The sequence below is a fragment of the Gossypium raimondii genome, chromosome 4 (assembly GCF_025698545.1).
Source record: "Gossypium raimondii isolate GPD5lz chromosome 4, ASM2569854v1, whole genome shotgun sequence".
In the NCBI taxonomy this organism is placed as follows: Eukaryota; Viridiplantae; Streptophyta; class Magnoliopsida; order Malvales; family Malvaceae; genus Gossypium; species Gossypium raimondii.
Window position 1 is genome coordinate 2629462 of NC_068568.1, and position 14689 is coordinate 2644150.

Genomic DNA, 14689 nt, shown 5'->3' on the forward strand with positions numbered 1-14689 from the left:
AGTTTTTTGTTGTATTGTGCTCTTTCTTTTTGATAAAAAAAACAAGGTGAAATGTTTTTTAAGGTGAGTTTTGGTGTTAAAAATTAAATAAAAAAGTAAAACTTTACCGCATAAGTTTTAAATGTTAAAACTAAAAATAAAGAAAGAGAGAGAAAGAGAGAGTGAATGGAAAAAGCTTTTGTAAATGTTTTGAAAATCTCAAAACCAATATTTTACAATATTCACTCTTTAAAATTTTCATTTTAAACTATCCTACATCTATGTGCTACATAAGATTTGACGTATCATTTAACGGCTAAATTAACGATTTTAGTAATAGAAGGATTTTATTGATATAACCTCGAAAGTTTGGGGTTGAAATTAAAATGTTTTAAAGTTTGAGATCAATTTAGAATGAAGATTATAGTTTGAGGATGTTTGATGTAATTAGCTCTAAATCAAATAAAAACAAATTCTAAATTCCAAAGCTTAAATATTAAAAAGATGTTGAAATGGTGAAGCAAAGAATAAAAGAAATCCAAACCTTAAAGTTTAAAATCAAAATAGTGAAAATAGATAGAGATTGAAGATTCCTAAATGTGGCCTATGATTGCATGTGAAACCAAAAATATGACCTAATTTTTCTGGTCATTTCATCACCACTATATGTATTTATGTATGTATATGCATGTATATATAGATAAAATATGTTGAAATTAAAATTTTAGAATAAATAAATATAAAAATTATTTGATATATTATTAGTGAATTTTTTTTTTGATATAATGCTTAAAATTACCCATAGTTCTTCTCCAACTCTTAGATAGGAGCATAATGCACTTCAGCGCATTGATAACAATATCAATACTAATCGAACTAAGACTCATATATTATTTGTGGAAGTTTTAGATTCTACTTTTTTTATTTAAAAAAATTAGGTTTATTGTGAAATTTCTTTTTGCTCTATAGATGTAAAACTGGTTCAATTGATTTGTACTAATTTTTAGGCCAATCGGTCTAATGCCTTTTTTCGGTCGATTTTAAATAACCTTGATGAAAAACTAATGGAATGAATCTTAACCCGAAATTAAAATAGTAAAAAAACAACCATCTAAAATCTTAAGCTAAAACTGAGATAAGTCTTCATCAAAGAAACAATAAAACAAAGACAATAAAATGGGAATACATAATTAAAAACGACAAGACATTAAAACACATACAACAAAGTAATTAGTGAAACAACTGTTGCCTCAAGCGAAGCAATAGGACCAGTGCTCGTCCTCATTAGCCCCAGTTTCTGAACCCGCATAATAATCTTCCTTGTTACAATAATAAAAGCCACCGTTATTCATGGCGGTCAACGAACACGAAGATCTTGGTTCGAGATAAGGCATGTTGTGGAAAGAACGAGCAACCGTGCTAGCTAAACAACTACCAGCATCAATGCCGCAAAATTCTTCGGCACGGTGCTTAAGGTTTTCGAACATGAGTTTGGGTTCGTGTTGCATGACTCGAAGGACGTCCGCGCATGATGGGCCGGACATTGCATGTGTTATTGCGAAGCTATGTGGACCGTCACTTTGCAAGACAGTAACAACACTCGGACTGCCGAATAGGTTGTGGACACCGCCGAGAGCTTCTTGATAAGCCCCGCCCAAGAACATCCCTAAATAGTACTGGCCATTACCCGGCTTGTGTAAAGGCAGGTTGGCTTCACCTCCAATGAACTTATCGATCTTCCCATCACTATCGCAAGTTAAATCCGACAAAATAGCCTTCACTTCTGGCTTTTGATCCAAACGATGAATGGGGACGATAGGAAAAATTTGACCAATACTCCAAAAATCCGGGATCGAAGTGAAAATTGAAAGGTTTACGAGGTATGTCCTGACAGGTTCAGTTCCAACAATAATTTTCGTAACCAAATCGAATAACCCATCGACAGCAGCTAACTGTTCGATCCCCAAACTCCCTTCTTTAAATTGTTCGACACATCTTTGTTTCAACTGATCAGCATAAAACAAACATGTCTCATTGTCATGTCTCATTACTGCATCACTCATGTTCCAATAGTCACTACGAGCATCCTCGGGCAGCTCGATAAAAGGAAGGTTAATTTGGTTCATCGATGGTGCCGTATCAGTTGTAGACATGGCCTCGAATATCAAAACCGAATGATGGGAAACAATAGCTCTCCCACTTTCGCTACAAATAATCGGATGTTTGACCGATTTACGATCACAAACAACCCGAATCGCATTCACAACAGCCGAAGCATATTCCTCGAGACTATACGATACAGAAAGATCTGAATTACCAGATTTTGAACCGTCGTAATCGATCCCGAGACCACCTCCGATATCGATAACCTTCATGTCAGCGCCGAGTCGGGTTAATTCCGAATAAATTTGTGCAGCTTCGGAAACACCATCTTGAAGTAAAGTCGTGGAAGGGATTTGAGAACCGATGTGGAAGTGTAATAATTGTAAACAATCAAGCATGTCTGAATCATGTAAGTCTTTAACGACCCGTAAAATATGGTTCGTTGTTAACCCAAATTTCCCTTTCTCACCCGACGTTGACCCGAAATGACCCGAGTGTTTGGTTCTTAGCTTAGCTCGAAGTCCGATCACTGGTCGAACCGAAAGCTTTTTGCTTATGTCAATAACCAATTTCACTTCCTCTTCTTGCTCAAGTACGATCACTGTGTTGAAGTGGAACTTCCTTGCAAGTAAAGCAAGTGAAATGTATTCAGCATCTTTGAAACCATTACAGATCAATAAAGCTTCTGGGTTTCCTTTACAAAGGCAAGACATAGCAAGGAGGAGTTCGGGTTTTGACCCGGCTTCTAAACCGAACCGGAAAGGTGTCCCGAATTTGACTATATCTTCAACAACGAACCGGTCTTGGTTACATTTCACGGGATAAACGCCTTGGTAACGAGACTCATAACCTTGGGTTTGAATTGCTGATACAAAAGCCGATTGAAGTGACTCAAGTCGATTTTTCAACATATCTGGGAACCGAACGATGAGTGGCATCTGTAACCCGAGTCCGCCTACCGATTTCGGGTCCGAAGCTTTCTTAACGACTTTCAATAAGTCGATTTCTTGGTGGGATAGAGTGCTCGAACCATGAGGACGGACGGTGATGTTGCCAGAGTCATTAACGGCAAAGTAAGGAGCGCCCCAGTTGTCGATACGGTAGAGAGTAGAGGAATGAGCAGGGGACCAATGGGTTGAGTTGGAATTAGTAGAGTCGACGGCGGCGGCGCTGGTGGTGGTGAAGGAAGAAAAAGAGACCGTTGTGGCAATGGAGCTTTCCTCGACAATGAAAGTTGAGTAGCCAGGTGGCGGTACGGCGGAATCTACACGGTAAGCCAAGGTCGGCATCCCCATTTCAAAATTCGAGACTACGTAAAAAACTAAAAAAGATTTAAAATGTGATTAGTTTTAAAAAAATGGGGGTTATCAAAACCCGCCGAGGCCGAGGCCCCGGCCACCCCTTCAGAAGAAAATCCTAAAGACCCAATTAAAACCGGGGGAAAAAAACGATACTACCCAACACTTCGAAAGCTCCAGCCGATCTTTCAGAAGGAGATTTTAATCAAAATTAAATTTTAAAAAACGATTCTTTTCACTTAATTTAAAGCAGTTTAAACTTCGAAAATGAAGTTCACCATGGAAAAAAGAAAGAAAATAAACGAGATTGGTCAAATTGGAAAGAGGAAAAGAATGAAATTTTTCGGGAAAATGAAAGAAAATCTCAAGAAAAGTATGATTTTGGGGTTAAAAGACTGAAGAAGCGTACAAAGGTGATTGTTTGTTGGTGAGGCTTGTATGGAGGGAGATGGTCCCTTTATATAGGGAGATCAATTGAGGTGTACAAGATTTCCAACACGTTTTCACATAAAAATACATTATTGCAAGATGTAACATATAACATACTTTCATGTTGCTGACTAATCTGAAATAAAGTTATTAAAATCATTAAAATTTTTATTTTAGCTTTTTAGTTTTTTTAATAATACATATTATATGTATATATAAAATATAAATTATTGTAGTAAAAATTTGTATACAAAAATTAATCAATTATTAACATATCATGCACGTAAAAATTTATGTATATATCATGTCAGTAAAATTAATTTTTGATCTATTTTGAGATGACTTGGCAAAAATATAAATTAAAAAACAAAAATTAAATAAAATATTTTTTATAAAATTTGAGGAAAAACAATCATTATACGTTTTAAAACACAGTAAGATTTTTATTTTATTTTATTGAAGGCAAATATTTTTATTATTAATAATAAAATTAAAATTAAAACAACAGTGTTGGGTCAATTAAATCTACATCTGGAAATTTTTAAAATTATTTTCTACCTGAATTTAAAAAAATATATATATATGAAATTTGTGCTTTTATTACTGAGTCGCGGAAAACCAAAAACGAGATAAGGGTAGCTGCTGTGGGTCCGGCATAGACTCTCATGCGGGTTTTTTACTAAAATAACACAAAAGAAATAAAAAAAATACCAAAATAATATAAAAAAATTTATTTACCAAAATAATATAAAAAAATTATTTACTAAAATATACCAAAAAAAGAAAACAAAAGGGGGCTGAAGGTGCCAATGAGAATGGCTGCACCGGTGGTGCCAATGAGAACCAATGAGAACGGCGGCACAGGACTAAAATGTAACTGTCTGCAGTTTCAAGGACCTGACATGAAAATTTACCATTTTGAATTTTGAAAGTGAATTGGTGGGTGTGTCAGTGGCAAAGCTGAAACTTGGCTAATTGCCTTCTAAGCCCTCCTTATTTATTATTTTCTTTTTATTCTCCTTCAACTCACTTTTTTATTTAATAAATAAGCCCTCAACCTATTTTTGTAGTTAAATAAGCTCTTAATCTATGATTTTTACTCATAAAAGCCCTTTATTTTATTATTAAAGTAAATATATTTTACCTAAAGTAAAGCTATTTAAAAAGTATAAACTAATTCGCATTTTATGTATTATTTTGGTAATTTGATGAGAATAGTTTATTAAATAAAAAAATTACTAAATTTATCAAAGGCTTATAGCTATAATAGTCCCTTAAGAAAGAACAAAAAAAGTTACTATTCCCCTCGACTTAATTTGAACCCAGTTGATCCCTTATCATTAACCTGAAAAATTAATTAAGCTTTTACATTAATAATTTTCACATTTCGTTACATTAACCATTAAAATCAATTAACGAACCAATTAGATGACGAAATATGACAGTGTGATTTAATCTTTCATATCTCCGATAAAAATCATAAAAATATCTATCTATAATATATATAAAAGCACGAGTCTTGAAAAAACTTTTGAACCGACAAAAATATCCTTTATTGTTAATTATATTACTAAACTACATTAGAATAATAATTTATTAATATTATTATATAATAATAAAAGTAAGATTAATTAAAATAATAATATATTAATGTGAAGTTAATTAATTTGGTCATATATTATAAAGGCTCTACTTAAAAAAATATATTATTAATTAATAAAACTATAAATCTATAAAATCATTGAATATAATTGGATGAATTTAAAATAATAAGAATTCAAGTTTTTAATTAAATAAAAATATTTTTTATATATAAATACTCTTTATAAATTTAAAAATAATTATAATTTAATAGAAGTTGTGAGAATTATATATTTCAAAATAATTATAATTTAAACTGTAATTATTATTAAAAATATTGTGCTAATTTTAAAATAAAATTTTATTTAAATAGAAGTCTAAGCATAAAATATAGGAAAAGACAAAAATATTGTGATAATTATAATTATAAATTACTGTTATTAGTTAAAAATTTGACGATGCTACTTTTATTAAAGTAAAATAGAGTTATTACTTAATTAGAATTCTAAGTATCTTAATTATCACTTAACTAATATTATATTTAATTAAAGTAATTTTTTATTTAATAAACTATTCTCATCAAATTACCAAAATAATACATAAAATACTTAATTAGTTTATACTTTTTAAATAGCTTTACTTTAGGTAAAATATATTTACTTTAATAATAAAATAAAGGGCTTTTATGAGTAAAAATCATAGATTAAGAGCTTATTTAACTATAAAAAAATAGGTTGAGGGCTTGTTTATTAAATAAAAAAGTGAGTTCAAGGGGAATAAAAATAAAATAATAAATAAGGAGTGCTTAGAAAGCAATTAGCCAAGTTTCAGCTTGGGGCTGACACACCCACCAATTCACTTTCAAAATTCAAAACGGTAAATTTGCATGTCAGGTCATTAAAACTGCAGACAGTTACATTTTAGTCCTGTGCCGCCATTCTCATTGGCACCTTCAGCCCTCTTTTTTTTTTTGGTATATTTTGGTAAATAATTTTTTTATATTATTTTGGTATTTTTTTATTTATTGTGTTATTTTAGTAAAAAACCCCTCTCATGCTCGTGGATTTTTTTTCTAAGGTAATGAAATTTTGAGTTTTCTCCTATTAAATTATATTAAATTTTACAATAAATTTATTCGTGTGCTTCGGGATTGCCTGACAGCTAAAGAAGTATGGATACAAATGTTTTCATCTGATCAATAATACTGGTTTTTCTCTAAATCTTTTCGGTATTGATTTTCTTTTAACTTTTGTTGTCACATGAGGTTGCAGGGACGTGACACTATTTGATCGTGTCTTTTTGGAATAACCACTTGGTGCACCTGGAAAAACAAGAATTTATTCATTTTCCAAAACATCGCTTGCTGTCACATGGTTTTTCTCTAAATCTTTTCGGTCTTAATTTTCTTTTAACCTTTGTTGTTAGATGAGGTTGCAGGAACGTGACACGATTTGGTCGTGTTTTTTTTGGAATAATCACTTGGTGCATCTGGAAAAACAAGAATTTATTCATTTTCCAGAACATCGCTTGGACAACAATCGAAGTTGTTAAAATCTCCCTTAGCTGGATAAATGTTTAAATTATGTCAAACTTAAATAAAAAAATAAATCTTAAATTTGAGTGAAATATAAAGACGAAAACTAAGATTTAACATTTCTTATATAATCTTGAAAAGTAAAAGGGATTAAATATCTTGGGTCGGACTCACATTTTTATTCAGGTTATGATATATATTTCATAAAATATAATAAAAATACAAAAATAAAACTGTTGTCACATTTTAGCCCCATTTATTTAATAATTGTCCTTTTTACTTAAAAATTAACTAAAAATTTAAATTTTTATTTAATATTAAAATTTTAAAAAAAAATTGAAATGGGGCAGGTAAATGATTGACTTGAATGCGTGAAATCACTGACAGGCATTAATCAGGTAAGGAAAATAAATGAGAGTCGTCCAACCTTTTGTTTTTTTTTTCTTTTGTTTTTATTAATTTTGGGCAAATTGCACTAGTAATAACTTAACTATTAGTAAATTTCTTTTCTGATCACTTAATTATTCATTTTTGTATTTTTTTTGGTCACCCAATTCTCTTGAATTTTAGGGTGTTTTAATTTTTATGTTAGTCTGCTGGTGGCCAAAAAAGATAAAATTGAATAGTTGAGTGATTATTTTGTAACTTTCATCGTTGGGTAACCAAAATTGAAATTTACTAACAATTGGATGACCAAAAAAATATTACTAGTTGTTAGATGACTACTAGTGTAATTTACCCTTTTTATTTTCTTCCTTTGAGGATCTAAAACATGATTTTCATGCTGAAAAGTTCCATTGTGATTTTGGCTCTCCTTTGGGTGCACCTAGACAGGTTTATTTGGTGTTTTATCTTAAAAAAAATACGACTAAATTAAAATTTTCGAGGGTTTAATTAAAATTTCTAAAACATTTGTAAGGCTTAAGTATATATATTTTTAATTTTGGGGAGCCTAAATAAATTTTTTTAATTTAAAGGACTTAATGACATTTTCCAAAATTGAATAACTAAGTAAACAAGCAAATTAATGAAAACAATACATTTTATAATCTAATTCAATAATAAAAACAATTTTATAAATAATTAGATTTTCATTTTAATAAAATTTTATTGTATGAAAAGATTGGAAATATTAAAATAAATAAATAATTTAATAAATAAACTTTAAAAATAGATTATTTTATTAATTAAATCTTAAGAAAGTAATTGAATATTTTCAAACAATAAATAAAAAAATTATTTTTATTTTTTATTTTTTTACATATATTTCAAGCAGTGATGGGCTAATTTCTCAACGGTGGGATTTATTGCAAATTAAAGCTCTTGCAGAGTTGGTGGGGTGTCTTGATTATAATTTACCAAAATGATTCTTTTTTCAAATAAAAAAAAGGATAAATATCTTTTTGGCCCTCCAATTTTACAAAAAAAAAAATCATTCTATACCAATTTATATCAGTTGATATCATTTATTCAACATTATGATATTTTAAATTAATTAAAAAGTTTCCTTAACTATTTTTATTCTAACATTTAAAATTAAAATATATAATATGTGGGTGAAAAAGTTACGTAATAAATATATTTATTAAAATTAACATTATAAATAATTAATGTTTAGGTTACGATAGTAAAGTCAATTGTTTATTATGTATGTCTTTCGTGCTCAAATTTCACTATGATCAAAATTTTATAGATTTATTATATAAAAAGTACATTCAGAAAAATATAACTTAATTTATTTAAATGAGAATATTTTAATAATTTTATAATTAAAAATTGAAAACAACAATAAATTTTTGAAAAAAAGAAACTAAAAAGAAGTTAAGGAGTATTAGCTCGATTGGTATGGGTATTATTGTCAATCCAGAAATACGTAGGTCCGAGTACACTAAAACTCCTTATTCTCCTATTTATAAGTTGAGAAAGAGCTCGAAAAATTAAATGGAGAGCTAAAATAATTATTTTTCAAAACACACTGAAATTTTTCATCGAAAGAAAGCTTAAATTATTTGACATTAACATAAGGTCCTTGCCAAGTGTAACCAATGCCAAAGCAACAATCCAACAACCATGATGACAAACATTTAATTGGAATAAAAGTATTATTTTTATTTTTATTTTTATTTTTTAAAGACAAATATTTTTTATTATTAATACTTAAAAATGAAAATTAAAGCAATATTGTTGGGTCAAATCAAATCTACAGCTGGAATTTTTTAAAATAATTATTTACCAGAATTTTAAAAAACATATGAAATTTGTGCTTTTATTACTGAGTCGCGGAAAACCAAAAACGAGATAAGAGTCGCTGCTGTGGGTCCCATGCTGGTGGATTTTTTTCGAAGGTAATGGAAATTTCACGAGTTTATGAATGCCATTTATTTCGTGTGCTGATTTGATGGTTAAGCTGTTTATCGTCTCAGGAGCGGCTAGTTGCGTTACTGTTAGGGCTACAAAAAAAAAAGAGACACTTAATATCCATCTCTATAGCACACCATTTTCGATAATTTCAAAAGGTAGAGTTGAGAGAAGAAATAATTAGATCTTTACAATACGACTTTATTTGAAACTCGTTTCAATGGTTCTGGGTAGCAAATGGAAGCTCCAAGATATATTGCCAAGGCTTTTGCAATTCTTGACGAGGAAGCATAAACTCTAGTATAATGGGTCGCAGTTCAAAGCCTGTGACCATCGCACACAATGTATCATTGATATGGGGTCATTTAACTCACATATTATAATGTGGTCACTTTTAGTTATTGTACGTTTTGGATTCTGAAATTTTAGTCTTGATTAAATGGTAACTACTAAACTTATTAAATTAAATTACGCTATTATAAAAATATTAAAATAAACAAATTATCATATGTGTATTAATTTAACCCAAAACTAAATGAAAATGTAAATCATGCATTATGTTTCTTGTCAGATATGTTTCTCAAGAAAATAGTACTTCATAATAAATGGTATTGGAAATAACTTTATATCATCTAATTTCACATCCAACGTTCTAAAAAGTCAATTAAATGGTTTAATCTACTAGCAAGTGTTAGATGTAAAGGTAAAACACATTATATTTTTAAAATGTAGATTTTGAATCTTGAAGATGATATTATTAAAAATAATCATAAATATCAAACATAAATCGTAAAACAAATATAAAAATAAAATATAATTTAATCCTAAATTTACACAATATTTTTGTAAAAAAAAATCTATAACAAAAACGTGAAGAAAAAACACTCTTAAATATATTTATATATAAACGTCCAATAATATTTGTACAAAGAATGGTGTAATCATCAAAAGCCGGGGTCCAAAATTTATGGAATTTGTGTGGTGGGTTAATCTGTGGTCCAATTTTTCTGACGGTCCAATGTCCAGGCGCCGCGACCACCTCACAATATTTGTACCATAATATAATATTATTATCTATCTACTCCATTTAATTTCATTTTTTTCATGATGAAAAAACTGTCTACGTATTAGTTCTTTTAAAAATAATTGAAACTGGGATTGGGGCACGATAAGATTACATGCCATAGGAGGGTCACCTCGTAGCCACAGTGTGATATTTTAACACCTGTAATAGCAGATATGACAGCTTTTATTTGGATATTAAAATGGTTTCCGGGGAAGAGAGGGAAACTTATAAATTATCGAGAGGCTGTAGGTTCGAGCATGTTGACGTGAACGTTTTTTTTCGATTTAAAGGTTTGACAGATTCATGGATTGAAGTAGGCATTGTATATTATGAGTTAAACATGATTCACTTGATTTCCTACTGGTTTTGATTGTGTGATTGAATAAAATTAAAAATAAACATCAATTTGAACCAAGTAATATTATAAAATAGAGAAACCAAAAAATGCTAAATTAAATAAGGGTTAAAATATGTTGTTAGTCCCTGTACTTTGATAAATTTGAGACTTAGCCTATGTACTTAAAATGTTAATAATTAAGTCCTCCAACTTTTTTTATTTAAAAATCACAATCCAACCATTAAAGTGGCAAGTATTTTCTGACAAAATTTGTCAACTTAAAATTTTGATTAAGTTATCCTCATATGACGTGGCATATAATTGACAGAAACTACCAATGATGATAATGAATAGAATAGAATTTTTAAATCGAAAATGTAGAATGCAAGTACAGGGACCATCAACAAATAGTAAAAACACTAAAACCTTAGAACCATGATTATTCTATCAAAATTTAAAATATTATCGAATATCGTTTAAAAGACACATAACATCATTTTAAATTCGTTTATGAAAAATGTGAACGGAATAATAAATGGAGTGAGAACATAATCGAAATAATAAAACCCACCACGTTTTTTCTAAGGATGAATAGTTCCAACTTGAGGGGATGGGAATGGATTGATGGATCTACAACCACAAGTGTTACTATTTTTGTAAAATAAAAATAGCAAAGTTTGTAGAAATGGACAAATTCATTAAAGGTGAGATATGGGTTCCGATAAAGAATGTTCATTCATTGAATTTACCCGCGGTAAATTTTATTTGGTAGCTCTTTTTGAACGTAATGTGTACACGTATAGTGTGGGCATATTTTTATTATGCAAGTATGATTGTCGACACTCTTCTTGTATCATTCGTTTTTTAATATTAGTGAATTTCTCTTCTTCTGCCCACATTTTTTTCCTGAAAAGGTTTTCATGTAAAATTCGTGTGTTCTTATTTTTCGTTTCTTTTTACTTTGCTATCCTCCTACCGCCATTATCGACGTTTACTATAACAAAACCGATGATATTGACCCAATCCAAATTATAGTTTTTAAAACAAACTACATAACCCACTTCAAGAAATTTGTGGTTTGTGTTAAAAGTTCTTTTATATATATATATATATAAAAGTAATACTAGTTGTGATATTTGTTAGGTTAGAAATTGATTACTTAAATATTATTAGTTTAAATCTTAAAAATTAATATCCTATTTTTACTTTACATAACCTTTTTCTTTTTAAAAGTGAGTCTTATTTTAATTTTTTTTCGAAGTATAAATCTAGTTGATTTGATTAGAGCATTATTTAATTAACAAAATATAATTTATTTGAATTTAAAAAAGATAGCTGATTAAGTTTTAGCTCGATTGGTATGAACATTGTTACCAACATAGGAGGATGTGGGTTTGAGTGCGTTAAAGCGCATTATCCTCCTATTTATAGGCTGGGGAAGGATTATGGATAGATTTTTAACTGTCGTGTGAAGAAAAACAGATATGATCTTTACCATTTATTGTTTTAGGGGATAAGATTCATGTCATTGTTTTTGGAATAAATGTAAAATTGGTTAATTTAGCCCCCCCTCTCTCTCTCTTCAAATTTTGGCTCTATCTCTTAAAATTTCTCTCATGTGTTATATTATATGTATAAATATTATTGGGTTTTTGTTGTGTTTCTTTCTAAATAGAACAGTTGTATGGTTTCTTGGAAGGATAAAGGTTGAGGACAATGCAATAAATGAATTCAGACAAATTAAAGAGGTTAAAATCACGTGTTGAAATGACGAATCAATTAAAAACAAAAATCCCAAATTCTTAATTAAAAAAATTAATAATAATGGTGAATCAAAAGTAAAAACCCTAAAAACAAACCAACATCAACGTTAAACCCTAAAAACATTAGTTAAAATAGTAAATTAAAGAGTTAATTACGTTAGCCATCCTCAAACTGCGACATTTATTCTATGTTGGTGTGAAACCATCAATGTTACATCACGTTAAATAATGTGTCAAAACTTATGTGGCATAATTCAAGATGAAAATTTTAAAGAAAAACAAAACGTTAACGTATAACTTTGAAAAGTTAAAACTAAAAATAAAATAAAATCGGAAAAGAGAGAGTGAACAAGAAAGCTTTTGTAAAAGTTTCGAAAATTTCAAAACCAAGATTTATACAACATTCATTTTTCTTTAAAATTTTCATTTTAAATTATGTCACATAATATTTGACAGTTAAATTAACGATTTTAGTAATTAAAGAACCTTAGTGATATAACATCGATAGTTTGGAATCATAATTAAAATGTTTTAAAGCTTAGGACCAATTTAAAATGAAAGTTATAGTTTGAGAATATATAGTGTAATTAACTCTAAATCAAATAAAAGCAAATTCTAATTTCTTAAACTTTTTTTGAATAATCTCATTATAGATTCTGACCATATCTGTTTTTTTACACAATGTCTAGAATTACCCAAAGCCCTTCTCTAATCCATAAATAGGAAAATAATGGGCTTCAGTGCACTCGAACCCACATCCTCCTGCATTGACAACAATGCCTATAGTTAAAACTCAATTTATCTAAATTCTAAAACTTAAATCTTAAAAATTGTTGAAATGGTGAACCAAAGAATAATCCAAACTTTAAATTTTAAAATCTAAAGCCTAAACCTTGAAACATTAAAATAGTGACAAAAAGGAAAATGAAAGAAGATTAAGAGATTGAAGATTCCTAAATGTGGCCTATGATTGCATGTGAAAGCAAATGGCTAACCAATATTGCAAAAAAAGAAAAAAAGTACAAAGAACATGTAGGATTCCAACTCCCTTAAGCTAATTACAGAAACATGACCTAATTTTTTCTGGTCATTTCATTACCAATATATATATGTATGTATGTGTATACACACTAAAAAATTAAAATCCCACTACATAGTATGATGAGCATGGAAGTGACCTAATCAACCCAATTTCTTTACATAGATAAATGAAAAGATTCGTTAAAGATTGAGTACTAAATAAATATGAATTTTTTTTTATATATTATTATGGAAATTCTAGATTTCATAAAGAGGGGAGAAAAATCGGGTGGCAGATAGTATAACAAGTTTGACTATGAGAATGGTTGTCGTATGGAGGGTTTTTGAGGAATCTTGCTGGACGGTGTATGACATTGTGATGGCTGAGATTTCTAGCTCAATGCTTGGTTGATAGTTTTTTGTTGTATTGTGCTCTTTCTTTTTGATAAAAAAAAAGGTAAAATGTTTTTTAAGGTGAATTTTGGTGTTAAAATTTGGAGTGTTTAACTAAAACTTTCAAAAAATTTAAAAGATTTAATGAGAATGTTTAAAGATTTTGGTAAGTCTAATTAAAACTTTATAAAACTTTGAGGTCTAATGAGAATTGACAAAAAATTATAGGGATCTAATTAAAAATTTTGAATGGTTTAATGAGAAATTTCAAAATTGGAGCACCTAAAAGTAATAGGAGATAAGCCCCCTATGCCCTCGTTACCATATGTATTTGATAAAGAAAGTTAAGTAATAAAACTAACAGGAGATTTGACCGTGTTTCAACCTTATTTGTGGAATTAAAAATATTCATCGATAGTATATTAAATGTTAATCTAATGAATATTATGTAAAAGTACTACAGACATCCTTATACTAAGAGTCGGATTGCATTTTGCTTCCTTTACTCAAAAAACGAGTAAATAAGTCCATTTACATTAGATCAAAGAGTAAATTGGTTCTTCTATTAAAAATTGCATTAATTTCTACTATTAAGAACTGGTCCTAGTACATCAACATGAGGTACACATGGCACGCCACATGCAAATGTTTAGTTATTCGTTAGCTACGCTAATTTTTAATAGTAGAAATGGGTAAATTTTTTTTATTAGAAATGACTAGTTTGCTATTTGGTCTAACGTAATAAGACTAATTTGCTCTCTCTCTTTTTTTTTTTTGAAGAAAAGAGGTAAAATACAATCTGACTTCTAGTATATGAACCTCTATAGT

The 14689-nt window shown here is 29.1% G+C and overlaps 1 protein-coding gene across 1 annotated transcript; it reads right to left on the minus strand.

Annotated features, from left to right (window-relative positions):
• Nucleotides 1-1091: 1091 nt before the first annotated feature.
• LOC105780644 (arginine decarboxylase) lies at nt 1092-3809 on the minus strand. Its single transcript, XM_012605083.2, has one exon. The coding sequence runs from the start codon at nt 3375-3377 to the stop codon at nt 1230-1232; it is 2148 nt and encodes a 715-aa protein (XP_012460537.1). The 5' UTR covers nt 3378-3809; the 3' UTR covers nt 1092-1229.
• Between the last annotated feature and the right edge of the window lie 10880 nt (nt 3810-14689).

Coding starts and splice junctions, on each gene's coding strand:
- LOC105780644 (XM_012605083.2), bottom strand. CDS start 3,377: ATGGGGATGCCGACCTTGGCTTACCGTGTAGATTCCGCCGTACCGCCA.